General features: G+C 49.7%; 1 protein-coding gene and 1 pseudogene across 1 annotated transcript; one reads left to right on the forward strand and one right to left on the reverse strand.

The window, feature by feature from the left end:
* Positions 1-2,278: 2,278 nt before the first annotated feature.
* On the forward strand, positions 2,279-6,064 carry LOC122213245 (translation initiation factor IF-2-like). Its single transcript, XM_042927367.1, has 3 exons — positions 2,279-2,300; positions 2,405-2,972; positions 5,778-6,064. Exons 1-3 carry the CDS (start codon positions 2,279-2,281, stop codon positions 5,947-5,949), a joined length of 762 nt encoding a protein of 253 aa, XP_042783301.1. The 3' UTR covers positions 5,950-6,064.
* An 11,816-nt stretch (positions 6,065-17,880) lies between these two features.
* Positions 17,881-18,653, reverse strand: LOC122213246 (annotated as a pseudogene).
* Between the last annotated feature and the right edge of the window lie 7,994 nt (positions 18,654-26,647).

The raw sequence follows: 26,647 nt of genomic DNA on the forward strand, positions 1-26,647 counted from the left end.
TGATCTCGACTTTTTTGTACTTACTTAGGGCTGATTTGTGTCCCGGTATATGGTCTATTCTGGAGAACGTTCCATGTGCACTGGAGAAGAATGTATGTTCTGCTGCTTTAGGATGAAATGTTCTGAATATATCTGTTAAGTCCATCTGGTCCAGTGTGTCATTCAAAGCCATTGTTTCCTTGTTGATTTTTTGATTAGATGATCTGTCCATTACTGTGAGTGGGATGTTGAAGTTTCCTACTATTATGGTATTACTATTGATGAGTTTATGTTTGTGATTAATTGATTTATATATTTGGGTGCTCTCACATTTGGCAAGTAAATGTTTACAATTGTTAGGTCTTCTTGGTGGATAGACCCCTATGATATAATACCCTTCTGCATCTCTTGATACAGTCTTTATTTTAAAGTCTAGATTGTCTGATATAAGTATGGCTACTTCGGCTTTCTTTTGTTGACCGTTAGCATGATAGATGGTTCTCCATCCCCTTACTTTCAATCTGAAGGTGCCTTTAGGTCTAAAGTGGGTCTCTTATAAACAGCATATGGTTGGATCTTGTTTTTGTATCCATTCTGTTACCCTATGTCTTTTGATTGGAGCATTTAGTCCATTGATGTTTAGAGTGAGTACTGAAAGATATGAATTTATTGCCATTATGTTGCTTGTAGAGTTGGAGCTTCTGGTGGTGTTCTCTGTTCCTTTGTTGTCTTTGTTGCTTTTGGTTTTATTTATTTATTTATTTATTTATTTATTTATTTATTTAATCTTTTCTCCCCTCAGAGAGTCCCCCTTAAAATTTTTTGCAGGGCTGGTTTAGTGGTCACAAACTCCTTTAATTTTTGTTTGTCTGGGAAACTTTTAATCTCTCCTTCTATTATGAATGACAGCCTTGCTGGATAAAGAATTCTTGGCTGCATATTTTTCCGATTCCACCCATTGAATATATCCTGCCCCTCCTTTCTGGCCTGCCAAGTTTCTGTGGATAGATCGGCTGCAAACATGATCTGTCTTGCCTTGTAGGTTAAGGACTTTTTTCCCTTTGCTGCTTTCACAATTCTTTCCTTGCCTGAGTATTTTGTGAATTTGACTATGGTATGTCTTGTTGATGGTTGGTTTTTGTTGAATTGAATGGGAGTCCTCTGTGCTTCCTGGATTTTGATGTCTGTGTCTTTCCCCAGGTTAGGAAAGTTTTCTGCTATGATTTGCTCACATAACCCTTCTACCCCTTTTTCTATCTTCTGGGACCCCTGTGATTCTGATTTTTTTTCCCTTTTTAATGAGCCACTGATTTCTCTAATTCCTAAATTGTGCTCTTTTGCCTTGGTCTCCCTCTTTTCTTCTGCTTCATTATTCTCCATAGGTTTGTCCTCTATATCACTGATTCTCTGCTGTGCCTCACCCATCCTTGCCACCGTGGCATCCATTGAAGATTGCAGCTCAGTTACAGCATTTTTAATTTCATCCTGACTAGCTTTTACTTCTTTTATCTCCACAGAAAGGGATTCTAATCTATTTTCGGCTCCAGCTGGTATTCTTATTATTGTGATTCTAAATTCTGGTTCAGACATCTTGTTTGTATCTGTGTTAGTTAAGTCCCTGGCTGTCGTTTCTTCCTGCTCTTTCTTTTGGGGTGAATTCCTTTGTTTCATCATTTTGAAGGGAGAAAAGGAATTAATGAGGTAAAAAAAATTTTAAAAATTAAAATTAAAAAATGAAAAACAACAAACATACACAAAAAAAATAAAATAAATGATGCTAGATCTAGGTGTGTTTTGGTCTGGGTGTTGAAAGGGGCTTGATGGATTAGAGAAAAAAGGGGAAAGGGAAAAAAAGGAAAAAAAATCATTTGAAAATTTGAAAAAATGAATACACTGAAATAGAATAAAATGAAATAATGGAAGTAAAATAGAATTTGAAAAGTTGACACAAATGTAAAAAATATAGTAGAAAAAAATTAAAAATATTTTTAATAAAAATTGAAAATAAAAATTTTTTTCTCTTTCTGTATTCAAGAAAAAGAAACGAAAAAGAGAAAAAAAGAAAAGAAAAAAAAGAAAATTGAATAGATGGAGCAGCGAACAATCTGAAATATGATAGAAATTACCTCGTTTTCCCCTAGAAGTCAAAGTGTGAAGAGCTTTACAGTTTGTATATGTGCTGCGGAAGAGCACGAGCTTTACAGTTTGTAAACTAAGCCAGCGCAGAGACTTGTGTTCCTGAAGAGGGAGGTTGGCCCAGCTGGGCGGGGCTTAGTGGAATGGCTCCGTTTTCCACTAGATGGCGCTGCTAGCCTACTGCGGTAGAGTATTGCGGCGCTCGTAGGTGCGTATGCGCATGCGCGGGAGCAGTAAAAATGGCGTCACCCAGCCGCCCGGTCTCTGCTACGGGAATTCTGGTCTCCAGGACCAGCAGTCGCGCGCCCGTCCTTGTCTCCGGCTTCCGTCCGCTCCCGGCTTTTACAGTGCCCGCGACCGAGCCCCAGGCGGCGCCTCCCTCCTGAGTTTCATCTCCGACGCGGCTGTGGTTCCCGACCCCTCACTTCTGAGGGACTGAGCTCTGACCCGCTCACATCCTCTGCGGAGGGTCTCACGGAGCCGAGGCCGGTGCCCGCCGCCCCCCGGAGCGGTCGCGGGACCGTGCTGCTGCGACGCCCGGGGCCTGCGGCCGGGTGCCAGCCCGCCCCAGAAAAAGTTCAGGCGGTCGTGCGGCAGCAGCAGCGTTTCAGGGATGGTGGCAAAGCGCAACGCGCACCTGGCCCCGGGCTTCACCCCCAACGACCCCGTCCCAGCACCGGCGAGCGTGGCCGTTCTCCGGGGGCTGCTGGCACCTTTGCCCGTGGGGGGCCGCGCCGCCTCTGCCAGATGTCCTCCCGGCAGGGGAACCGCCTCTCCCGTGGGGCCCTGTGGCCCGAAGACCCACCGGACTTGACTCTGCTCCCGAGGATCCGCCCCTCCCGCCAGAGCCCCGCCAGGTACCGAGCCGCTCCCCTGTTTATAGAGTCTTGATGGCATTTAAACCCTGTCCTTTCTCCCTTTTCAGTTCGGTCCCTGCGGCTGTTTCCACTTTTCCTCTTTCTCTCCAGCTGCTTTTGGGGGGCTGCTTTTCCCGGGTTCAGCCCCCCGCCTCTCCATCCTCTCTCCGCCTGCAAAAACGGCTCCCGGCCCTCCGCCGCTTTCTGTCCCCCGTTCACCTCTCCCTGCCGCGTACCTGCTGAATTCTGTGGTTCGGGTTGTGCGGATTGTCGTGTTAATCCTCAGATCAGCGTTCTAGGTGTGCGGGATGGTGCAGTGTTGATCGGGCTGCATTTCACGGTCGCGAGACACAAAAAAGCTCCCGTGCTGTTCCGCCATCTTGGCTCCTCCCCTGACTTTGACTTCTCTTAATCACAAGAACAAAAATTGTAAGACACCCCAAGTGCGGAAACCGGCTAACGGGTTTGGAGTGCCCCCTATGCGCTGTCATGGGCAGCGCTCACAACTTCTGGCTCCTTCTGCCTCTCGGCCCTGCATCCAGGCGGGGACCTAGGGCGACCGGGAGGGTGCACGCAGAAACACGTGGAGCAGAAATAGGCTTTGTCGCAGGCTGTGGGCAGACAGAAGCCCAGCCACCTCCGGGCAACAGCACATGGCGGTCCCCTCCATTTCTGTGTTATTTCAGGCAGTGGAAGACTTTAGTGAGAACCGGTGACGACTCCCTATTGCTTATTCAGAATACAGCCTGCCCAGTCTCAGGGCAGAGATTGTCCATCCCCGAGAAGTTCAGCTGCAGGCCTTTCCGTTCTTGTAACTGTGCATTGTCAGAAAGAACACGCGTGGTTTCCGAGACAGTGATCGGGAGATAAGCGGGTGTTCGGTACTTCTCCTTGGACGACATTGGGCCCGCCCTACAGGAATATGGTTGACTTTTGGTGCGCCTCGGTTAGGAACACTGGTCACTCTGTTAGTCTCACTTGTTCCTGGAGGAAGAAAAAAGGATGACAGAGAAGTCTGCGGGCTTCTGTTCATTTTGGGGGTTTTCAAAGGAGCTTCTGTTATGTATATTTAATCTTCAGATTTTATTTTATTAAAAAATTTTTTTTTAAATGTTTATTATTTTTGAGAGAGAGAGAGACAGAGAGAGAGAGAGACAGAGACCAGGCAGGAAAGGGGCAGAGAGAGAGGGAGGCACAGAATCGGAAGCAGGCTCCAGGCTCCGAGCTGTCCGCGCAGAGCCCGATGCGGGACTCGAACTCACGGACGTGAGATCATGACCTGAGCTGTAGTCGGCCGCCTGACCGACTGAACCACCCAGGTGCCCCAAATCTTCAGATTTTATTGGGGACCTACTATATGCCAGTGTATTAATTTGCTAGGGTTGCCACACAAATCTGCCACAGACTGGGTGGTTTGCACGGCAGAGGTTTACTGGCTCGTGGTTCTGCAGGCGGAAGTCTGAGATCAAGGTGCCGGCCAGCCTGGTTCCTCACGAGGCCTCTCTCCATGGCCTCTAGATGGCCATTTCACCTTCCCGTGAATGCACGTCGTCATGCCCTACATGCACGTCTATCTCTGTGTCCAACTTTTCCCCCTTTGTAAGGACACCAGTCAGGGCCACCCTACTGACTCTGTTTTAACGCAATTAGTTCTGCAGAGCTGGTGAGATCACATTGCGAGGTAGTGGGGTTAGGCCTCCGGCATTTTGGGGACGACGCAGGTCAAACCATAACAACTGCCAAGGGGGCGTTGTCCTTTTTCCTTTTCCCCTGTCTGTGTGTGTGCATATGTGTCTATGGTTATATCTATGGCTCTCTCTGTACTTCGCGACAGGTGCACAATGCTTCCTGAGACCCTGTAGGTGAGGTGTGGTATTTCATTAATGTAACCAGGTTGGTGCAGTGAAGCCCAATGTTTGGCAAAAAGACCCTGAGCCAGCACTCCCGGGCGCCCCTCCGTCCGCACTCTGGGGTGCCCCTCTGTCCACGGACGCACACTTGCCTGCAGCTTCCCTCACAAGAACGGCCTTTCTTTGGACCTCGGTTTCTCTTGGAGCTGGAGGCCCTGTGCTCAACGACTCTGTTCCTGGTCCTTCAGCACGATTCGGGCCACTCTTTTGTGTGCTTTCCTCAATAAAAAAAAAAACCTTCTCGGTCGTGCCCAAGTTAATGGTATCCCTTCTGGTGGCAAAAAGTAAAACATTCCAGAAATTTGCAATCGTAACAACGCTCCCTGGGTGCAAGCCAGCCCCCAGCGCATCTCCTGTAGGGCGCCAGGGTCGGGGCTGCTGGACTGGCACTGTCTTGGGCGACTTCTCCACAGGGGGCTGGGCTGCTGGTGCCAGAGGGAGGGGACCACCTGACTTTAGGAATATGTTTGCAGGGCACCTGGGTGGCTCTGTTGGTTAAGCGTCCAACTTCAGCTCAGGCCATGATCTCATGGTTTGTGAGTTTGAGCCCCAAATCAGGCTCTGTGCTGACACTGTAGAGCCTGCCTGGGATTCTCTTTCCCTCTCTCTCTACCCCACCTCCCCCTCTCTCAAAATAAATAAATCAACTTTAAAAAAAAGAATATGTTTGCAAATTTTATGTCGTCATTTTGGAAACCATCTGGCAGTGTTTTCTACGCTGTTTTTAAAAATTGAATTACCCGTCCACATTTTCTGGTGTAGGGCCACGGTTTCAAGCTGTTTTTCAGGATGATTTATTTAGGACTGGGTCTGTAAGAACCAGCCTGGGTGCCCCTGGAGAGCCCCAAGCCACGCATGGGACTAAATCAACTGTGTTCTTGGCTCTCCCCTCCAGACTCCCTGCCGCTGCCCCGGGACTCTGGGGACCCTCTGCACCATCAGAGAAGCTCCTGGTGTCTGAGTTTCTGACCAGACCATGCATCTTCTTGGCCAGCTCTCAAACAAGACAACTTGGCAGCTCCCTCGTAGAATACATGCTTCTAGAGTTTTCTGTTGGGAATCTCTGAAGAGATTCTGAGAACTAAGTTTCCCAGAGCAGAGATTCTCATCAGACTGTATTTTCCCTCTCCAGCGGTGAAGTGTGTTGAAATAAAATGAAGGATAATCCTGTGACTGGCTACAGCCACCTGGTGTAGACACCGTGTCATTGGGTGGCATCTCAGAAGGTAGCTTCAGAGGCTGCCCTAAAGCCACGTCTTCTCCGCTGTTCCCTCTCCTGTGTTTGTTATTTACATCCCTAAAAATGGCCACCAGGCTCTGCGACTCTCGATATCTGGGTTCACTCATCTTGGGGAGTGATAGAGAGGGACAGTGTGACTGTGGGAGTAGAGGTTGGGGGGGGGGTGGGGAGCAGGGGATCTGAACGTGGGGGCAGGGATTGGAGAAGGTGTGAGTGACTCCTGGTGGCTGGGGGTTAGTCCTAGGCAGCTGAGTGAGGCTACAGGTGCAGGCTGGGGGAGGGGAGAGCAGGTGCTCAGAGGAGGTCGATGCAAAGCCCAGGTGTGTCCCTCCCCGCCCCCCTTCCCCCCCCCTCCCCGGGATGGCAGGGAGACCCTGGGAGAGCCGCGCCCACCCTCTTGGTGGGTCTCTGAAAGCCTGTGAACTGATCAAGGGATGGCAGGACAATCGAGGGGACTGTGGCAGCGTGGTAAGGAAGGGCAAGGGTTTCCCAAGCCCCTGGAATCGGTGCGGGGGGGCAGGGCATGGCCGGTGCTCCCTCAGCTCGGAATAGGCTGCAGGGCACATCAGTGTGTCTCACACGGGGTCTGGGACCTGCCTTCAGGGGCCTGTATGCCAGGAGATCCCGTTCACGGGAGGCGTGGACCTCCCTTCCGAGAATATAGCTCACGGGTACCCTCACCTTTGGGGAGCAGTTGCGCCCTAAAGAGTGAGTTTCTGGCCTATTTTGCTCGTAGCTACTGTGACGTGTTCACAGCGGGCCCCACGCTGGCTCCCCAGCCCCAGCGTGGCCTGGCTCCCATTCCTTTTCCTTCCTGTTGCTTTTTTCTCCAAAACCCTCCGTTACCTGTTCACGTCAGGATGTTGCTGGCCGGGTGCTGAGCCCGTCTGACACACCGTGAGCAGCACTGACCTTATGAGGCTGGCATGACGACACGCAGGGCAGGTGACCTTTGAACATCAGCCCGACCGCGACTTTGCCTTGGTTACTCTATTTCCATGGCCACGTGCTGTGCCAGCAGACATGAGGCCGTTCGGACAACCCGTGTTGCTACGGCCTGTCGCCGTAACAAGAACTCCAACGTCGTTGAGACCTCTGGCTGGTCCCGTCCTGCAGCTTGGTGGTAGGACAAACACAGTTCCTGCTTCCCGTGGCAGGTGTGTTCCTGGAAACCCACACATTACAGTAGAGTTTCCCATGGACAGTCATGGCAGATGAGGCAGCCATCCACGTGTCCCTCTATATCTTTTTACCGTTACAGAGTTTTCTTTTGAAGCAAGTTTTTATGTAAATTCCAGTTAGTTAACATACAGTGTAGTGTTAGTTTCAGGTGTACAATATAGTGATTCAACAGTTTCACACATCACCTGGTGCTCATCACAAGTGCATCCTTAATCCCCCCACCCACCTCCCTTCTGGTAAGTTCTCTATAGTTAAGATTCCGTTCTCTAGTTTGCCTCTTTCCCTCTCTCTTTTCTTCCCTATGCTCATGTGTTTGGTTTCTGAAATTCCACATATGAAATCATATGGTATTTGTCTTTCTCTGACGACTTATTTCACTCAGCATTAAACTCTCTAGCTCCATCCGTGTTGCAAATGGCAAGATTTCATTGTTTTTTATGGCTGAGTAATAGTCCATTGTATGTATACCCCACATCTTCCTCATCCATTCATCTGTGGGTGGACGCTTGGGCGGCTTCCACATCTTGGCTATTGCAAATAATGCTGCAATAAACATAGGGGTGCCTGCACCCCTTTGAATGAATGTTTTCATATTTTTTGGGTAAATAGCTCATAGTGCGGTTGCTAGATCATAGTGTAGTTCCGTTTTTAACTTCTTGAGGAACCTCCATACTGTTTTTCAGTGGCAGCACCGGTTTGGATTCCCACCGGCAGTGCAAGAAAGTTTCTTTTTGTCCACATCCTCGCCAACACCTGTTGTTGCTTGTGTTTTTGATTTTAGCCATTCTGACAGATGTAAGGTGATATGTCATGGTGGTTTTGATTTGTATTTCCCTGATCATCAGGGATGTTGAGCATCTTTTCATGGGTCTGTTGGCCATCTGGATGTCTTCTTTGGAGAAATGTCTGTTCATGTCTTCTGTCCATTTGTTAATTGGATTATTTGTTTCCCCGTGTTGAGTTGTATCAGTTCTTTAGATATTTTGGATACTAGCCCTTTATCAGATATGTCATTTGTAAATATCTTCTCCCGTTCCATAGGCTGTCCTTTAGTTTTGTTGGTTGTTTCCTTCACTGTGCAGAAAGTTTTTATTTTGATGTAGTCCCAATAGTTTATTTTTGCTTTTATTTCCCTTGCCTCCGGAGACATATTTAGAAAAAGTTGCTACGGCCAATGTCAGAGAAATTACTGCTTGTGCTCTCCTCAAGTATTTTTATGATTTCCTGTCTCACATTTAGGTCTTTAGTCCATTTTGAGTTTATTTTTGTGTATAGTGTAAGAATGTGGTCCTTAACATAGTATTTTCAACAACTATGTATAATAATCACATATACTAAATGACTGAAAATATATAATCCACAGTGTAGGGACTAAGAGTGCAGGTTCTGGAACAGGACCAGGATCTGGTTTTCTTACTACTCAAGAGGTCTCTGGCAAGCTACTTCACCTCCTCTGTGCCTGTTTCTTCACCTGTCATGTCAGGTAATAATAGCATCTACTTGTTTGAGAATTAAATGAGTTGGCACGCCCAACAGTGCCTGGCTCTTTGGGAATGCTCGATGACTTCCGGTTTCAGATGTTCCCTAAAAATGAAAGGTGTAGAGAAATACACGTACAGCTTCCTTTAGATTTATAGTCTGTGGGCTTTGCCGGAAAGACACGTATGACGCTGGTGCTGAAGACTGGTGGTGGGTGAAGGGGAAAGGCCCAGAGAAAGGAAGGAGGAATAGGAGAGAAGGTTCGTGTGACAGCACGAACATGTGGTGATGACGTCATCAAGACGGTGGTGTTGGAGAAGGAGGTGGCGCTGTGCCTTCTCGAAGCTCAAACGTGCCCACAGAGCACAGATGAGGGCAAGTCTGTCTCTCCTGTGAGCCCCTTGCCCTCTCGGGGCTAGCAAAGCCTGCCCGATCTCCTATCGCCCGTAGCTCTTGATAACATCAAATTTCATGGCAAAAAGAAAGCCTTTTGTGGTTTCTTGGCACCAAAGCTTCTGGAAGAAGATTTTCAGTCTTCTCATCAGGCAAGCAGCATGATAGGAGCCCCCGGGTGCAGCATGGAGAATTCCAGCAGAACCTGGACAGCAAGAGAACAGGGGGGCCTTGGCAGGGGTGCTGGGCACGCGGGGAGGGGTGCTACCACAGCCAAAGCATTGCGCCCCCCTGCCCGTGCACACGCATGGACCTCAGAGGATTCTGAAGCTGAATCAAAACCACCTAAGGAGCGGAGGACTGATGTCACCATCTGATTGAGACATTTTCCTGGGTGCCTGTTTGCGAGGTACATGCCGTCAGGAATGAGATTTCCCATTCTGTTCTGGAACGAGTGCTCAAACTTCCACTTTAAGGTTAAATTTGGTTGGCAGAAGAAAGATCTAGATCTGTAGTCTGAGATATTTTGCAAGGTAGCAAGACAATTTATTCAGTGTATTCAGAGGCAATTTTGCTCGTAAGAGAATGGCCAGGTCAGAGTTACCGCGTTAATTATAACGGGTTGGTAACTGCATTCAGTTTTCTGTGGCAAACATTGTTCACGACTTGAAGAGAGTAAGCACGATTTTCTGTGACAAACATATTCTAACATAGGGTTTCCTGTAGCACACATTTAAGGGGATCTGGAGGTAATCTAGATTTAAGGTGGAGGCCGCGTGGGGTAGAGTTCAGACCTATTCCATTTGATCTTAAAGCAGACTTCGTTCCCCTGCAGGGTGGGGTTATTCGTTCTGCTGTGGTACACGTTGCGGTGACCTGAACGAACCCTGTGCAAGCAGCAAACAGGGCAGTGTTTTCGGTGTAAGGAAGAGTCACATTTTCATCAGTGGTCTCCCCTCGCACACGAACTAGCAAACAAAGAGCAAATGAAACTTGAATTAAGCAGAAGAACGAGGACAATCAAGATAAGAACAGAAATCAATGAACTGGATGGTAGATAAACAATAGAAAAAACCGATGACACCAAAAGTTGGTTCTCAGGGAAGATCAACCACACTGATAAGTCGCTAGCAAGACCGGTGGGAAATGACAAGGTGAGGTCCAGCATGCTGACATCAGGAGTGAGACAAAAATCCAACAGGTTCGGCACACGTTAAAGGGATAAGAGCATATTATGAACAATTTATGCCAAAAAATTTTACCACTTAGATAAAAGGAACAAATTCCTTGAAAGCCAGCCTGTCGAGCCCATGCAGGAAGGAGCAGGTGTGTTTCATGTTCCTACGTCTATGAAAAAAATGGATTTGTATAATTAAAAGCCTTCACATAAAGAAAACTACAGCTGTATTGGTGAAAATCTACCCAAATTTAAGGAAGACCTAATACCAGTTCTACAGAAACTTCCAGAAAACTGAAGAGGAGAGAACACTTTCCAATTCATTCTCTAAGGCCAGTGTTGCAGGGATACCTGCACTAGAAAGACAATACAAGACAATAAAACCACAGGCCAATATGTATCAAGAACTTGGATGCACATATTCTTTTTTGGTTTCAAATATTTATTTATTTATTTAGAGAGAGGGATAGAGAGCAGGAATGGGGGAGGGGCAGAGAGAGAAAGCGGGGCGGGGGGGAGAGAGGGAGAGAGAGAATCCCCAGCAAGCTCCATGGTGTCAGCGCAGGGCTTGACATGGGGCTCAAACCCATGAACTGTGAGATCCTGACCTGAGCTGAGATCAAGAGTCAGATGCTTAACTGACTGAGTCGCCCAGTCGCCCAGTGCTTAACTGACTGAGTTGCCCAGGTGCAACTTGAAATATATATATTTATAAATATATAATTCATTGTGGCCAAGAGGGATTTATCCCAGGAACGTGAGGTTGATCTGACATTCAAAACTTGGCATAATCCATCATGTTTACAAATTACAAACAAAAAGCCATATGATGATCTCAACAGATGCAGAAAGAGCATTTGACAAAATCCAGCACCTGTTTCTGACAAGAACTTCCAGTGACTGTTAATAGAAGGGTTTCCACAACCTGATAAAGAGAATGTACAAAGTATAGCTAATGTTCTACTTAACAGTGAAAGAAACTTAACGCCAACACACTTGAATACAGATTCATGAAACAAACGAGTTCCCAGAATAACTCACCAAAACTGACAAAAGGGATAAACAGAAACCAACACATCTCTACTATGAAAGGAGTGAAAGTTAATGTTAAGCCTTTCCAGCATAGACCCAGGTGGTGCCACATTGAAATCCGCAAAACATTTAGTGAAGAAATAACTCCAGCCTACACTTTTGATTTCCCTGAATTAATTGTCTTTTCATTAAACTCTTCTTCAATCATGCCCTTTGAGTATGCTATTCATTTCCTCCTGGGACTTTAACTGATACAGTTTATCTTGAGACGACTCATAAAATCAGAAATATATACAGCCTTTGGGAATGTATATAGTGCATCTGTATTTTATAAATCATAATAGCATCACATTTTCCCCAAATTGTATGCACAATCAGTACTATTTATTCGGTGTTCAACCAGTGCTTGGTTAGTACAGATTTGTGGGTCCCTTGTAATAATTTCCCACGTTCTCAGCAAGGTCCCAAAGCCCTGAGTTTGGGAACCCCTGTCACAGATCATTGCAAATCAGGAGCATCAGTCACCATTGCCTTGAGAATAACCGGTGACATAAGCCACGAACCCCAACCTGGCTGGTTAACAGAATCACCCGAACCTTTCAAAATGCTGATTCCTATGCCCCACCCACTACCTTCTGTGTTTCACTCCCGGGGCCTCTGATGATCAGCCGTGTTTGAGAACAACGATTTAAGTAACTGAGAGCGCCTACAGGGCCTGGGGACTTTGACTCTTAGAAGTCTGGCTTTTAAAAGAAAGGTCAGCCATGAGGGTGAACAATTCACTTTCGGTAAATCCAATATACGTTACCTACTGTCAGGGCTCACGGTATTTCCTGTGAGCTTCCTCCCTTCCTGGATACACGGAAAATGTTTATCAGCCCCATGGCAGTGACTGACTGCCATTGGTCTGGGAGCAGAAGTGGCACGTGTCACTCGGGGAGCAGGTAAAAGCCGCCGTGTGGTTCTCCACGTGCTCTCGCCCCTCTGCAGTGGCCCCGGCATCACACTCGGGGCAGGGGAGGGCACACTGCGCCTGAGTGAGCCATCCATCGGGGGGCCAGCTGCCCGCACGGACTGCAGACCCACAGTGCAATTTGAGTGAGCACAAAATAAACCTCGTCGAGATGGTTTGGAATTGATTGTAATCCCAGCAACATCTAGCTTATCTGATTTAGCATGGTTGAGACATTGCTCAGCTCTTATAGATTATAATTCTAAAAGTACATAGGGACGCCTGGGCGCCTCAGTTGGTTAAGCATCTAACTCTTGGTTTCGGCTCAGTTCATAATCTCAGAGTTTGTGGGCTCGAGCCCTGTGTTGGGCTCTGTGCTGACAGAGTGGAGCCTGCTTGGGATTCTCTCTCTCTTCCTCTGCCCCTCTTCTGTTCTCTCTCTCTCTCTCCCTCTTTAAATAAATACATAAATAAACAAACAACTAGATAAACATTAAAAAAAAGCTACATAGCATCATGGGAAAATGCTCAGGCAGGGGAGGAGGGGTGCTTAAACCTGCCTCACCCACCACGAGTCTGCTTGACCTTGACCTAAATCCTACCCCCTAGGAGAGTATTCGTAGCATTCTTTTTTTTTTTTTTTTATTTATTTTTGGGACAGAGAGAGACAGAGCATGAACGGGGGAGGGGCAGAGAGAGAGGGAGACACAGAATCGGAAACAGTCTCCAGGCTCCGAGCCATCAGCCCAGAGCCTGACGCGGGGCTCGAACTCACGGACCGCGAGATCGTGACCTGGCTGACGTCGGACGCTTAACCGACTGCGCCACCCAGGCGCCCCGTAGCATTCTTTATAGACGATGAAGGTCCAAGAAGTGGGACTGCTGGAGAACTTCCTGGAGAGAGCCTCCTCAGAAGGACAGATGGCGTGTGTTCTGTGTACTTTGTAGGGGGGCATGGAGATGGCCACCCCATCCCCCTTCAAGGAGGGGACCAGCTGCCCCAGATGCTGGCAGGCCCCCCAGGACTTGTCTTGGGGGCAGAGTTGTCTGGCCGCACAGGCTCACTTTCTTCCTAGATGGCACACCTCCGACCACCAGGGTGTGGGGGCCTGGCCCGTGGGCCCCCTGTCTGATGGCTGTCCAGCACTGCGGTGTTCTGGGACCCCTGTGGGGCTGCCCCGGCCCCTGTGGAGCTCTGGTACCCACCTGCACAGGTGTGTGTGCCTCGCAGGTGCCCCTGGCCTAGATGCCCCTGCAGCATCGGCTTCTGGGGACCCGGCCTGTGATGGGCGAGGGGTGTATGTTGGACGTCCAGCACCACGAGAGCTCCAGGCCTCCCAGAGGGGCTGGGGCGTGAGGCGTACCGACAGAAAGAAGCCACCCAGGAATGAAAACGTCAAAGCCATTTGACACAAAGGCGCGGAAACTGCTGAGATGGCGTTTGGTTAGGGCTCCTTCCTGCGGCGGTTACGCACATCAGGCAGTATATTTTCCCAGCCGCGCTGCCCCCGACAAGATGGAGTGCGTTCCTGACACACAGAATTTTCCAATAAAGATTTCATTGTCTCGTTCCCCCGTGAGAAGTGAGAAGTGAACTTGATATCTCTCTGTTCAACCTTCATCAATAAAAAATTTTTCTGGTTGGGTTATTCCTGTTGATTCTTAATGAAGTGGCGTTTTATGAGGTGCCATTCAGTTCCAAACTTCAGAAAGAGTCAAGGATATATGGCCTGGCAGAGTGGATGCATTAAACATCGAAATGTATATTAATGGCTGTGTGCATACATAACGCGGTGAAATAAATACACAGTTATCGGGGATTTAATACACCTCATCCAGAAAAGGATATATCACACATTAAAACATAATTACTGGCTGGGAATGGAAATAGATCACCTGCTAAACCAGATTCATCAAGCTGACTCCCATATATCAGCCGCTGAACCAGATATAGGACCTATTGAGTCTGACATATCACCGCCTCGCCCAGACACGCAGCAACTGATTTAGATCCATAGCACTAATATACTAAATCGGTGACCACCCCTTGACTGAAATATATTGTCACTTAGTGAAAAATATCTTTGTGACGGAGCACATTGACTGAAAATTGCATCCACTATACGGTCTGGTAAACTCAGCCGGGCTGCCTGGCACAGGCAGTAACTGAGGGTGGGCCTGGGGCCCCGGGGGGGGGGGGGGGAGGCTGGTCATGCTGGGGGAGGGGGGCAGTTCTCCATCTGTGAGTCAGCCAGTGATGGAGGCCAGCACGAGCCGAGGGCCCCGCCCCGAGCAGGGGTCTCTGGGGACGAAGGAGGAGGCAACTCCAGAGCCAGGCTCGCTCCCTGCGGGCAGGAGGCTGGCTGAAGTGGGGGAGCGAGTGTCACTGTGGATTTTCTTTATCAGTTCAGCTTTTTGGGGGCCCTTGGGTGGCTCAGTCGGTTAAGCGTCTGACTTCGGCTCAGGTCGTGACCTCATAGTTCATGAGTTCGAGCCCCGCGTCAGGCTCTGTGTTTGGAACCTGCTTCGAATTCTGTGCCTCCCTCTCTCTCTGCCCCTCCCCAACTCGCACTCTGTCTCTCGAAAATAAACAAACATTTAAGAAATTTAAATTCAGCTTACGTTACCCCCTTTTCTTAATCTCCAAACACCATTTTGTGTGTGGGGTGTATGTGTGTGTGTGGGGGGGGGGGTGGTGGTGGAAAACCCTTTCTAGGCACTTTTTACATTTATTTAAATTCAAGTTAGTTAACATACAGCATAGTACTGGTTTCAGGAGTAGAAGCCAGAGATTCATCCCTTACATATGACACCCAGTGCCCATCCCAACATGTGTCCTCAGTGCTCGTCACCCGTTTAGCCCATCCCCCAACCCCATCCCCTGCAGCAACCCTCAGGCTGTTCTCTGTATTTAAGGGTCTCTTATGGCTTGCCTCCCTCTCTGTTTTTATCTTCTTTTATTTTTCCTTCTCTTCTCCTGTGTTCATCTGTTTTTGTTTCTTAAATTCCATATAAGTGAAATCATGTATCTGTCTTTCTCTGACTGATTTCACTTAGCGTAATACATTCTAGTTCCATCCACGTTGTGGCAAATGGTAACATTTCATTCTTCTTGATCACTGAGTAGTATTCTATCGTATGTACACACATCTTCTCTATCCATTCATCATCCATCGATGGCCATTTGGGCTCTTTCCATACTTTGGCTCTTGTCGATAGTGCTGCTAGAAACATGGGGGTGCATGTGTCCTTTGAAACAGCACACCTGTATCCTGTGGATAAATGCCTAGCAGTGCAATTGCTGGGTCGTAGGGTCGTTCTATTTTTAATCTTTTGAGGAACCTCATACTAGGCATTTCCTTAGAATATCTCCTTAAAGATCTTCCTTCTCCTAGACCACTTCTGGTGTTCACCTCTTAGCCAGTTTAACTCCCAGAGGGGTCCGCATGTGCGTGCGCGTCCCCCGGGTGGGATCCTGGGTGGGGTCCGCTCCAGGCTGCAGACCTGTGCACCCCTGCTCAGCCTGGCTGGGGGCTGGGGATCCTGGAGGCGACAGGGAGAGGGGACTGTGGAAATCAGCTGGCCGGGCCTGTGTTTTAGGTGAGGACCCCGCTCTGCAGACAGCAGTGACACAGCCTTGGTCCCACTCTCTGTGAGGCCAGGCTGTCTGAGTCTCAGGCTGCGGGAGGGATCGTGTCTCCACAGTCATCGGCGGTGACCCAACATGGTGCGGAGCGGCGCGATTCCGGGACTGCGTGATGAGCACCTTTGGGTTTGTGGGAAACCACTGAGCTGTCACGTGTCGCACCCCCACCAGCACAGAATGGCCGCGATCGCCGTTGCCCTGCATGCTCCCAGCGTCTGGTGCCTCACTGTTCCGGATTGTGCCATTCTACTAGGTGCCTGGTGGGATTCTGTAATTGCCAAGGGCAGTTTTTAAGACCTCTAGATGAGGCTCTCCTTCTGATCCTTCCCCCTCTTTCCTTGCACCGCATCCCACCCCCCAGGCCACGTTCCTTCTACCCACACAGTCTACTGGCCCCGAGATTCTGCATCAGGCTGGCCGCCGTGAGAAGCGCCTTGTGCTCCAGGCAGCCACCCCCACCCCCCGGACCCTCTGACCATGCAGTCGCTTCAGTCCTGTTAGACCAGAGGTGCTCAGTTTACTCAACTCACAAAACATGTAATTGACTAAGAACCCTGGAATTCTCTATGTATTTCCAGTCTGGAAATACCACTCTCATATTTGTTCAGCCTGAATTTTGTTGCTAAAGACCCAAATTTATTTTATTTTTATTAAAATTTTTTAAAAAGTTTATTCATTCTGAGAGAGAGAGTGAGCAAAAGAGAGAGAGAGAGAAAGCACAAGTAGGAGAGGGGCTGAGAGAGAGAGAGAGAGAGAGAGAGAATCCCAAGCAGGTTCTGCTCTATCAGCATAGAGTCCGACGTGGGCTTGAACCCACGAACCACAAGATCATGACCTGAGCCGAGATCGAGAGACACTTAACCAACTGAGCCACCCAGGAGCCCCCCAAATTAATTTTAAACTAGAATTCCTAGATCTCTCCGTCTGTTTCCTCACCTGTACAAAGGGCCTATTGGACCCTGTTCATCCTATAGGATGAATTTCTACAGTCTGACCAAAATGATTAAAAGAAAAAATTGAGGAAGTCTGGCAGAGTCTTGGCAGTCATAGGGTGATGGGTGTCTGCACGAGGCAGGCTGGAGGTGCCTTCTGCTGTCTGGGAGCTGGCTCTCTAAACTGCTCTTGCTTTTTGATTTCTTCCCATGTTTCTCCTCTGAAACTACAAGGTCTCTAAAAGCTCCCGGTGACTTACTCTCAAGCCCACAGAGGCCCCCCCTGCAGCAGCCGAGGAGGCCCAGGTTAGAAGAGGGGACAGAGAAGATGCCCCATCATACACCTGCTGCTGGTACACTGGGGTCTTACAAGGGACCCTTCAGCAATTCAGTCCTCACAAAGGGTTCCCCTGCCGTCGGAGGGGACAAGGCAGTCCCAGCCCACCTACAACGTGCCCAGCAGTTCTGAAAATGAAACCGTGCAGTGTGGTGACCTGGCAGGGGCGCGAAGAGGGGTCAGGTGGAGAAAACTTGTTAAAAATTCACCTTCTGGCATTCCACCTCCAGGGGCTTGGATTCTGTAGGCCTGGGATGGGGCCCCACAATCTGTATTTTTAATAAGTGCTTGCTGTGGATTGTATTGTGTTCCTTCCAAATTTGTATGTTGAACCCCTAACCCCCCAGGTTGTGACTGTTTGCAGATGGGGCATTTACAGAAGCAGTCAAGGATAAATGAGATAAAAAGGTGGAGCCCTGATCTGATAGGATTAGTGTCCACAGGAGGCCACAGGGTGGCTGTCTATACACCAGGAGGAGAGCTCTCCCCAGAAACCAAATCAGCAGGCACCTTGATCTGGGACTCTGAGCCTCCAGGACTGTGAGAAAATCAATTACTGCTTTTCTTTAAACAGGCTTTAATTTACTTTCTTTTTCTTGTACAAAACTGTGTGGTGGCTGGAGTCTGGTGTGGGTCTTTACAAGACAGTGAATCCCTGATAGGGAGACTTGGGGAACTCGGTCTCTCCCCAGAGGTCAGAGGTGAGATAGCCGTACGCCTTGGAAATGGCATCAAAGTGGCCTTGGTGAAGTTGCCCCAGGTGGGGTGCAGTCCCCGGCCGAGGGGCAGCCGTCGTCAGCACCGGCCATTGTCAGTAGCTTCTTGGGCACAGGGGCTGAGATGATGCCAGTGCCTCTGGGGGCAGGGATGAGGCACACCAGCGCAGAGCCACGGTGGCTGGTCACCTTTGGTGGGACAATGTGAGGCTTGCTGGTCCGGTTACCCCAGTAGCCTCGCCGTACTGGACAGTGGAAAGCTTAGTCAGGGTGATGGCCCCACGGATGGCAGTGGCTACCTCCTTGGAGCACTTGACACCCAGACCGACATATCCAACATATCCATGGTCATCTCTGATGGCAACAAGTGTCCTGAACCTGGTCCTGTGGCCAGCCTGGGTCTGCTTTTGCACAGGCGTAATCTCTGAAACCTTGTCTTTGAGGGACAAATCAATGATCTCAGATTCCCTGATGGGCAGTGAGAAGAGGAGATCTCCTCCAGGGATTTGATCTTCCTGTCCTTGACCAGGTGGCCTCGCTTGGTGGCGGGGATCCCCTTCTTGCCCTCCGCCTTGCCTCTGTGAGCTGTGTGGCCTTGGCCTTGGCCACAACCACCACCATGAGCATGACCACAGCCCCAGATGCTGCCGCCAAAGCCTCTCGGAAGCTCCTGCAGCCCCAGCATCGTCTGCTATTTGCTGTTTTCTTGGAGAAGAGGCCAGTTTCTGACATTTAAACCACCTTGTTCGTGGTATTCTTTTATGGCAGCCAGAGCAGACTAATGCCGCTCTACAAGTGATTCTGATGCAGGGTCGTTTCACAGACAAAGAAACAAAGACATCACAGTTGGGTATGTTGTCAGAATCAATATTTGAACCTTGGTCTGTGGGGTTCTATTGCCACTGAGTCATCCTGCCCTTTGTTGAACTGGCACTGGATTTGCCTTTATAACTAGAGGTCACAGGAAGTGAGGGACGTGCCCTGTGCCCACAGGTGCATGGGGCCATGTGCATCTTCTGCACCTGCTGTTTCACATCAGCCTCGAGTCATTTTCCACAGTTGTCTTGTGCAATAGGTCCTATTACTTCTAACAGATTAGCACACCGAGGGGCAGAGAAGGAAGGGTCGCCCAACTAGAAAATGGCGGAGTCAGGATGATTTGGACCCAAGATAGTCTTACCCTTTTCATCACGTTGGGAGACTCCGTAACGGCTCTTCCCCTGTGATTTTGTGGTAGGAGCCCGGGGCACGTGTGGGCACACGGTGGCTTGTCTTTTCTGAAGCTCCCAGGCTCATCCGGAGGTGACATCCCTGAATTTACTGGATCCCTTTCCTGGGTCTCCTTCCTCATTTCCTTCCGGCTTCAGAGACCAGAAAGTAGTGTCATCCCAGGGCCTTGGGTTTGGTCATATTTTACCAAGGCTGCTCCTTGGATCTTCCTCTCTGCCTGTTAGATTGTTCTTTTACCTTAAGATGGAGAGCCCATTCCGGGAAGGTCCATATATTTTTTTCCAATTGATTTCTTGTCAAGACTAACAAGATCAATCAAATCATATGGCCAATAAAACTGATTTAGCACTCATAAAGCCCCATGACATCTCATATGCGCTGAGAATGAATGACGTGGAGGCAAAGCTGCTCGGTGCTTCTTCCCTCTGGGTCACAGGAGGATGGCATATCCCCGTGCCCACCTTCCAGGACTCTCTTCCCACACAGCACACAGGTGCCAGGGATGGCCCAGGGCAGGGAGGCCCTTACTGTGCTGGTAGGAAGCAAAGCTACGAAGAGGGCAGCAGGGTAGATTTTACCCATAAACTAACAGGAGGTGGTGTTAGGGAAATATCTGAAATGTTCGGGAGAAAAGATAATTGGGAAAGTCAATACTTTCCGTTTTGACCTTGCGCTGGGACTTCTGTGGCTCACTCCCTTCCACTGTCTCACAAAGAGCACTGCTTACAGAGCCGTGATTGAACCGTGTGACCCCGTCCTTCTTGGCCGTGGCTGCTTGGTCAAGGCTGGGTACTGTTTTGAAAGAGGTCCAAAGAATCCTCCCTTCAGAATTTGAAAGCGGGCACTTAGAGACTGAGCGAAGAGTCAAGGGACAGACAAGAAGCCAACACTTGTAAGGTCGCTCGTCCCCGAAGTGGTGAGGCATGAAGCTGGAGGTTCACACAATCCTTTTCCTGAGGTCTCTGTAGGGGCCCCGGCCCCATGTCTTCCGCTTCTCTTGGGATCCCTGAAGCCTGGTACCCTGTAATAAATTCTCCTTTCCTGGAGACAGCTGTGTGGATTTATATTTCGGACAACCAGAGTATATCCCGATTGAAACATATCTTTGTGGAAAAATCTACCCTACCTCATCCAGATCTTAGAGAAATTTTATATATGGTGAACTTCTGAGACCATAAGGCTCTGGGATGGCTGATGTGTATAGCCTGCAGAAGTGTTACTTGTGGAGTGCATTAACATTTACAAAAAGTGTTTTGAGATGCTCACGTGGGCTCTCCTGTTTACCCCAGGCCCCTCCATTCCTTTTTGTCTTACACTTTGCCTTCTTCGCACAGTATCATTCCTTTCCAGCCCCTGAGGACATTCAGCTTGCGACTCCTACTCCAGCCCAATCCTTGAACTTTGCAGAGAGGTGAAGCAGCTTTCCTAAGGCCACACAGTTAGGTGTTATCATGACTGGGGCCAGGATCAAGTGGTTTCGGACTTCCAAGAAAAATGGAGATGGAATGCTAGCTGTCATGTCTAATTTTCCCCCCTCAACTTTATTGAGGTGAAATTGGCACAAACTGTGCAAGTTTAAGGTGTATGATGTGATGATTTGATGCACGTATATATTGTAAATTGATTGTCACGATAAGGTTAGTTAGCACATTGTGATGGTTAATTTTGTGTGTCAACCTGACTTGGTTGTGGATGCCCACATCGCTGGTAGAATAGAATTTCTGGGTGTGTCTGGGAGGATGTTTCCAGAAGAGATTAGCATTTGATTCAGTAGGACTGACTTCAGAGACCCTCCCTCACTGACGTGGAAGAGTATCAAAATGGAGCAAACCGGCGAAGGAAGAGTAAATTCTCTCTCTGTTCCTGAGCTGGGATAGCCATCTTCTCTGGCCCTTGGAAATGGCAGCTCCTGGGTCTTGGCTCTTCAGACTCAGACTGAATCATCCCAACCACTGGCTTTGCTTGTTCTTAGGCAGATTGTGGGACTTCTCAGCCTCCCTAACCCGTGTGAGCCAATTCCTAGAATACATTTCCCCTTCCCTCTCTCTCCCCTTCCCTCTCCCTCTCTGTCTCATTGGTTCTGTTTTTCTGGAGAATACTGACTGCTAACTAGCCCCGTGAAAGAATCAAGTGTATGTTTTTGAGTCCCTCACGCGTGCATTGGTATCTACCATTGGTTTTGTTTTATTTTGTTTTATTTTATTTTATTTTATTTTATTTTATTTTATTTTATTTTATTTTATTTTATTTTATTTTATTTTTTTATTTTATTTTATTTTGTTTTATTTTGTTTTATTTTACTTTATTTTACTTTATTTCATTTCATTTCATTTCATTTTATGTTATTTTATTTTATTTATTTTTGATAGAGACAGAGAACAAATCGGGGAGGGGCAGAGAGAGGAGACACAGAATCCAAAGCAGGCTCCAGGCTCCGAGCTATCAGCGCAGAGCCCGGCGCAGGGCTCAAACTCATGAACCATGAGATCATGACCTGAGCTGAAGTTGGACGCTCAACCGACTGAGCCACCCAGGCGCCCCTCTACCGTCGGTTAATTTGGGTCCTGGTGGTCTTCCTCTTACTGTGCCCCTGGCCCCACGCCTCCTGGGCAGCACTATCCAGAGAACCTCATGAGGTGGAGAGCCATTCATTTCCCCTTCCTCCAGTAGTTGGCTTGTAAACTATCCTAGGATACCCTATGTGGACGTCCAAGTTTCACGGATGTTTTCTGGTGTCTGCGACGTTTTCTCACTGCGGCACCACACTGGGCACGATTAGCGGTTCTGGTTTTAGCGCTTTGGGGCCAACAAAGTCAGAGCAGTTCCTGGTGCCCTAAGGACATGGGGGGAGACTTGGTTCTAACACCTATGGAGGCAGAAGGCAGCTAAAGTGGTTTCAGGGCATCCTCGATGTTCTGAGGCTTCAGGGGAGCTGGCATTGAGTCCCTCCTGCTGTCCCTGGGTAGGTACCTGCTTTTCACCAGCAGCCTTAGGTCAAAGCCTACGTTCACAGGCTTTGACAAAAGGATCCCACCGGGCACCCGGGAAAGTACGCCCAGTGCCTGGCTCCTCCACTCTGCTGGTGTTCCTGGCAGGGATTTCCCCTTCTGGGCCTCAGCTCCCTCTTTGCGGTGTCCCACCGTTGACAGTCTCCGTCTTGTGTGCCCGGCTTATTCTGAACCTCCACCTGTTCCTGGAAGTGGGCATTTGGGGGGTAACGAATCGTGTCCTTCTGTGGTGGCTGCCTCCCCTCGATCCATGGCTGGGGGTGAGGCCAGCGACCTGTCACAGAAACTTGTCCACAGAATGCCGCATCTGGACGATGTGTTGTGGCCATTCCTTAGGGGGTGCCACCCGGAGCTAGTGTTCCGTTAAGCCCGAGTGCGTGTGTGTGTATTTTCACTCCCCTTTGCCCAAGGCTCAGCCAAAATGCAGAGGTGGTCAGGAGGGAATGTACCCCACACCTGGGCCCGGCTTACAGAATCATGAATCCGTGGAAGCGGGAGAAGTCTCAGAAACTTGAAAGCTGCCCTCCCCTCACCATGACAAATGAGAGCAACACACACGGGCAAGTGATTTTGATTGATAAATGACCCCGATGCATTTTTGAGGACCGACAGTGCAAATGATGTATTGCAACACTGCCCAAGCAACCGCTGTAAACAAACAGCTATTTTCTTGGTGCATCCACAAAGTAGTAACTGTGTGATCTCCATCCTGGGTTCAGCTCTGTGTCCTCAGCTGGCCCCGTGCAGGCAGCATCTGCTTCTGTGGGGCACCTCCAGGTGCCAGCACCCACCCCCCAACGGGGTTTCCATCCTGGGGTGGGTGAGCCCCTCCCCCAGACGAGGACTCTCCCTTCTGCTCCATGACTGTCTAGGGTCAAGTCAAGACGTTCTCCCCTGCGCATAACCCTGGGCAGGGCACGTGGAACTTGGGAGCCGGTGGCATCCCTCAGGGCACACACCCATCTGTGGTGTTGTTAGATCTGCCACATTAAAGCAAAGCCCAGAGGAAAGATGACCACAGGGCAGAGGGCGGGGCTCACACACGCACACTGGGTGCGACTCAGATGCTGGGGACCTTAGCTTTTCAGCACACAGATATGCCGCACACGAGGTCCCGTCAGACACTAACGTTTAATTTCCGAGAGGGCTAGAGGTGAGATTAAATTCCAGGCAAGCGTTTTCCAGAGTGAGAGTCTGGGTGCCCCCAACCCTGAGATGACGGCCGTTCAGAGCACGAGGGAAGCAGAAGAGCTGTCACGAGGGTCCCACGACCCTGGGGCTGGGGGTCCTGGCAGGGGCTGCACCGGAGGGACTGGTGGGGGGGGGTTGTTTCCTCCCCAGCACGAGTGCCCAGGGGTGCCAGGTACATCTGGGGCCAGACATCTTAGTTCCCGCCGCCTCTTGCGACATGAGGTCCCCAGCGAGTGGGGGTCCGGAACCTGTCCACACATCTGGTGCGCTGTTGAGGGCAGCTGACTCGCCCACTGCTTTTCACGGAAGACGCCTCATCCTGGCCCAGTGGAGGACAGGGGCTGTGTCTCATTTTGTGCAAGATGATATGTTGATGTTGAACATGCTGCTGCTTTAAGCAGTTTTAGAGGGTTATTTGGCAATTGGGGATTTTCTTTAAAAAAATTTTTTTTTAATGTTTATTTTTGAGAGAGACAGCACAGGAGAGAGGGCAGAGTGAGCTGACAGAGGATCCGAAGCAGGCTCTGCACTGACAGCAGAGAGCCTGACGCGGGGCTCGAACCCACCAATTCTGAGATCAGGACCCGAACCAGTCGGACGCTTAACCAAATGAGCCACCCAGGTGCCTGGCATTTGGGGTTTTCCATAAACTGTGCTTGCTGTGCAAACTGACTCTAATGAACTTCTGCTGTACAAGACCCAGTCCCCTCCCTGTCTGGCTGGTAGGCAGACACTCTTGGCCAAAGACATCCCACTGTCCTGTTTTCCACTTCTCTTGTTCTGGGGGTGGGGGAAAGGGGGGTCTGGGGGGGAGGGGACGCGGGAGAAGCTGGGCCAGCTCTCCCTATCCCCTGGATGCCTGGATCCTCTCCCTGTAGTGAGAGGTGAGGAGCCTCCGTGTCTCAGGGAGAGGGGACAAGGTGGCTTCCATTCTGAGAAGAAAATGATGGGATTGGGTGTTTTCCCGAAAGCAGGTGGTGTTGAGGGGAGACCATGAGGGCACTGAACACCCTACAGAGGAGTAAGGTGGGTGCTCTTGACAATGATTGTGTCCCCTCCCCCCAAATTTGTATGTTGAAATCTAATCCCTAAGGTGATGGCGTTTGGAGGTAGGGCTTTGGGGGTGATTAGGTCATGAGAGTGGGGCCCCCTGAAGGGAGGGCTCGGTGCCCTTATGAAAGAGACCCCCGAGCACTCTCTGCCTCTTCTGCTCCATGAAGACACAGCGAGAAGACGCCATCCATCTTGGTGGTGCCTCGGTCTTGAACTTCCAGTCTCCAGGGGCGAGAAATGAACGTCTGTGCTTCATAAACCACCCAGACCGCGGTGTTTTGTTGCAGTGGCTCTGGACGGACTGAGCCGGGGGTGGGGGGCAGGGCCCGCCGGGGAAGACACAGCAAAGGCCGGGGTGGGGAGCGCTGGAAAGGCAGGCAGGTGTCTCTGGAACTGGGGAGGGGGCTGGCCGCTCTGCACACACAGAGGAGGAGCCCGTAAATGCTTCCCGTTTGCCTGAATGGTTTCACCGCTTTCTGACCCCCTCGGCGAAGTGTTACGAAACAGGGCGACGCGGAGACGTTGGAGGCGCTGGTGGTAAAGGCTCCGGGGAGATTCACCGGGAAGGCGAGGGTGGTTAGCAATGCAAAGTGCAAGCAGAGCAGAGAAGAGCAGGCTGATAGATGAGGAATAAAAATAAAGTACAGGAATGGATGTGATTTCAGCGGAACAGGAGGTTCATGAGGAGTTATTGCCCGGAGCCAAAGGCTCAGAGGCGCGCCCGGGAAGCCCCCCAGCAAGCCTGCAGCGGAGCCCCGGTTTATGATCCGGGGAGGGGAGAGCGAGGAGAGCTCCGGAGCCAAAAGCGGCAGCCCTCTCCTTCCTGGGCTCGGTGGTGGTAAGATCTCGGCCAGATCGTAAGCAGTTCAGGGAGGGGGTCACATCACATCTCTTGTATTGCCTCTCGTCCCAACGCCGTTCTCCCTGCAGCCCCCGTACGTGGTGGTTTTCACGTAATCATCACAAATCCAGAAATACTGAGGCCAGTGGACAGAGCCTGGCCTCCTGCCTCCTCCCCAGCAGCTGGGTCGGGCCAGAATCGTGTGAGTGACCCAACAGCTGCCGGCAGAGACCGCAGAGGGCCAGCGGTACGGGGAGCAGAGCAGCACTGAGACCAGGCTGCACGTGGGCCCCGGGCCAGGACGACTCAGGGGGAAGGAAGGATGAGCCGGAGGGGCAGTGCTGTCCACATGGGGCCGGTCTTCCATGATGACAGTCACTGGGAGGAGGGGGAGGAGCCAGGGCAGCCCTCTTGGCCCGGCTTCCGGCCACCCTGCCATCCTGATTTCTTTACATTCATAGTATTTTCATGGTGTCAGGAGACTCAGAGCTAAGGTTTGCATCTAATGTTAATGGAATTCCGAGGCCTCAGTTAATCTGGTAAAATGATTTTCCTCTTCTGTGTTCACTGGGTAGATTTTGTCTTCTTACCCTATTTTCATCTTACCCGATTTTCATTGTGTTCACATCTTTTGTTAAAAGGCAACTCGAAAATTGTTTTGGGTGAAGGTGATGTTGCGTGAATACTCGATCCAGCCAATTCCTTTGTCCCATCACTGCCCCGAAGATGCCTTCTTTATCTCCTCCCCTGTTGGTTCCCCTCCCCTTCTCTCACATCGAAGCCCCCCCATTTTCCTGAAACTCTTTGTCTGTGCAAAGGTTGCACCTTGTGTGGTGGACTCGACTGACTGGTCCAGTCTCTGAAACCGGAAGCACTTACCCTCTGACCCTCTCGTTTGCTCCACGGCCGCACACAGCTGTGTGGTAGCTTTGGTTCCCTGAACCAGTAAACGTCCTCAACTTGTCCTGAGTGTGTGCGCATCTGAGCTAAGTTAATAGTTCCCGGAGGAGCATCATCCTTTAGATAGATGCATTTGTAAATGTGGCTGAGACCCATTAGTCAACGGATTGGGGTGAGGCCAGAAGGCACCTTGCAGTCTGAGTTACAATATTCCGTTGAAACAGTTGTACTGTACCACGTTCAAGTGTATACAACTGGTGAGATGTGCAAAGTATGGTCTGTTCCTCGTGCAAACGCCAAGGCTCTGTTTTAATAGATGAATGAGTCATTAACAGTGAGTTGCATTTGATTTTGACCTATTGTACGTTAACTGGCTCTTCTCTGCATTCAAAAATAATTTGTTCTATGAAATTAGATGAATATGCATCCTGCAAGCTTGTTCACGCTATCTCTTAG

The sequence above is a fragment of the Panthera leo genome, chromosome A2 (genome assembly GCF_018350215.1).
Source record: "Panthera leo isolate Ple1 chromosome A2, P.leo_Ple1_pat1.1, whole genome shotgun sequence".
In the NCBI taxonomy this organism is placed as follows: Eukaryota; Metazoa; Chordata; class Mammalia; order Carnivora; family Felidae; genus Panthera; species Panthera leo.

Excerpts from the sequence above, each read along its gene's own strand:
- LOC122213245 (XM_042927367.1), top strand. The coding sequence starts at position 2,279 with ATGGCGCTGCTAGCCTACTGCG. Across the intron at positions 2,301-2,404 it reads GGCGCTGCTAGCCTACTGCG|GACCAGCAGTCGCGCGCCCG; the intron begins GTAGAGTATTGC and ends TCTGGTCTCCAG. Across the intron at positions 2,973-5,777 it reads TCCCGCCAGAGCCCCGCCAG|ACTCCCTGCCGCTGCCCCGG; the intron begins GTACCGAGCCGC and ends TCTCCCCTCCAG.